Consider the following 2,060-nt stretch of genomic DNA (forward strand, 5'->3'; position numbering starts at 1 on the left):
GCTGAATAGCTCTTTAAAAACATAAAGAAGACCACTAAAGCAAATGAATTCCTGCTAAAACAAAAGTTAGAGATTAGATTTCATTATGCACTAAAAAAAATTCCAAGTGTTTGCAGAAACCTGATAGGCTAAGCACCAACACCAACGGTTTAGGACTCCAGACACCCTTTAATTCTTAAAAATGTGATAACTAGAAGTGATGAACAACTTGAAATAGAACTGCAATAGTTTGTACCTAGCAACCTAAAATTTTAGGGTCATGTTAATTCAAGTTTATGTAGTCCAAAAAGTGTGAAAGACAACATACTAATTGAAAATCCAACTTCTGTTAGGAATATGAAATAAAAGTTTGTGTTCATAACTACATCATATTTCAATAATGTCACAAGACACAGTCCTGTCAATCTCTAGGAAGTCATGCAAACCTTTCTTTCGCTTAGATGCTGTGCAAACACATAGCAAAAACAATGAAACACAATGACAGTTGCTGAACATTTTTACATTAATGACAACGTTATACAAATTGTCTAAACTGACAAATGAAAACTGGGGCAAGGTTTTACAGTCAATCTGTTCTTTAAATAGTTCTTCTGAAATACTATTTTTCCGCCACTTCCTTTGTTTTAACAACCAGATCACCTAGATACCCTAGACAAAACTGGACCTTATTGTTTCAGCCACTTTACTCATGGTAGAAGATAAACCTTTTTCACAAAGAGTCAGGTCTTCCAACTTTGAATGTAGTGGCCTATCTACATTACCTGAAGGAAGACTAAAATGACTACTAATGACAAACTTCCAACAAGTTTGCATTATTTATTTTAAGAGAGATTTTCAATCTTGGGTACAAAATGATAAATAAATACAATTGTGAGAGCAGATCCATTTTTCCTGTGGAAGGAGGACAGATAAATAAGAATAGTGAACTAAAATAGGGATAGTGAGAAGATGACTGAGACTAATAGATTGGATCACCAAGGAACTTGGATGTAGGAACGCCTAGTGCTACAACACAGGATTAGTTGCCTTGCTCTAGAGCAATCTTCACAATGTTGAGGGAGGTGCCCAGCCTCCTATGCCTTGAAAGTGCTATACATTTCAGAACAGTCTTCCCAGTAGCAATGGTGCAGAATAAAAAAAAAAAAAAATGCAGATTTGTTAAAAGTACTGTGAAATACCAATATCGGTACATATTAAATTTTACCTCTGTCAAGAACTTGAATACATTATTCCAAGATGCAGAAAAGCATATACTTGAACTGTGGATATGTATAGACATACTGTTTCTGGCAGCTGGTACCCAAGCCTAATTCTTCAAAAACATGAAAAACTGGAGAGAATCTTGTCAATAGCATGCACTATTTATACAAAAGCTTGAGATTTAAAACAACTCACTTGATTATTGGAGAGTGGTGATGGGAAGTGATGAGTATGTAAATTTTTTCCTGTGTTAACATGGGTAAGTCGTATAGCTTGCCCACATTTCACTGCTGTTCCGCGTTGGCAACTGCCATCACTCTTCCCACGAATCCGCCAGTAACTGTTAGCATCATCTGAAGCTTCAACTCCTGTCACTGACTGCTGCCCGCTTCCTGTTTGAATAGAATTAAATGGCAGGAGACTTAAGCCACTTCTCCAGTTCAAAAAGTCCTGAAAGAACTAAAGAAACCTGCCTTAATGTTCTCATGCCTTCCTGTTTAAGAGACGTTTAATTCTCACAGTCCGTTTACTGACTGCAATGGGAATGCAGGTATGAAATAATCTTTCAGATTGAAGAAGTTAAACACCGCATGTGTTAGTAGGTGCAAACTGTCAAAGTTCATGGTGAACACATGAGAAGAAAGTCTGATCCGTGATGGATACTATTCACACCATCCCACTTTTCTCAAAAATACTACGAAGTTCTTTGTGTCCCCAAACAAACCAGCAGCCTTGTTGCCAGAATAGATGCTGGGAAGGTACTGCTGAGGCCCTAGACACAGAACAGGGCTCACCTCAGGGATGAGGGCATAGCACCCCTGTGACACCCCCACTCCAGGACCTGCGGAGCTCAGCCGCAT

At 38.2% G+C, this 2,060-nt stretch overlaps 1 protein-coding gene across 1 annotated transcript in view; it reads right to left on the reverse strand.

The window, feature by feature from the left end:
- Positions 1-2,060, reverse strand: part of SDF2L1 (stromal cell-derived factor 2-like 1) — a 3,765-nt gene extending 1,705 nt beyond the window's left edge. Inside the window, exons 1-2 of the mRNA XM_009330837.1 lie at positions 1,925-2,060; positions 1,396-1,592 (exon numbers count right to left, since the gene is read on the reverse strand). Of these exons, the coding sequence (XP_009329112.1) occupies positions 1,396-1,592; positions 1,925-2,060 (333 nt within the window). The remainder of the gene's footprint in view (positions 1-1,395; positions 1,593-1,924) is intronic.

Source organism: Pygoscelis adeliae, unplaced genomic scaffold (assembly GCF_000699105.1).
Source record: "Pygoscelis adeliae isolate BGI_AS28 unplaced genomic scaffold, ASM69910v1 Scaffold358, whole genome shotgun sequence".
Taxonomy (NCBI): domain Eukaryota; kingdom Metazoa; phylum Chordata; class Aves; order Sphenisciformes; family Spheniscidae; genus Pygoscelis; species Pygoscelis adeliae.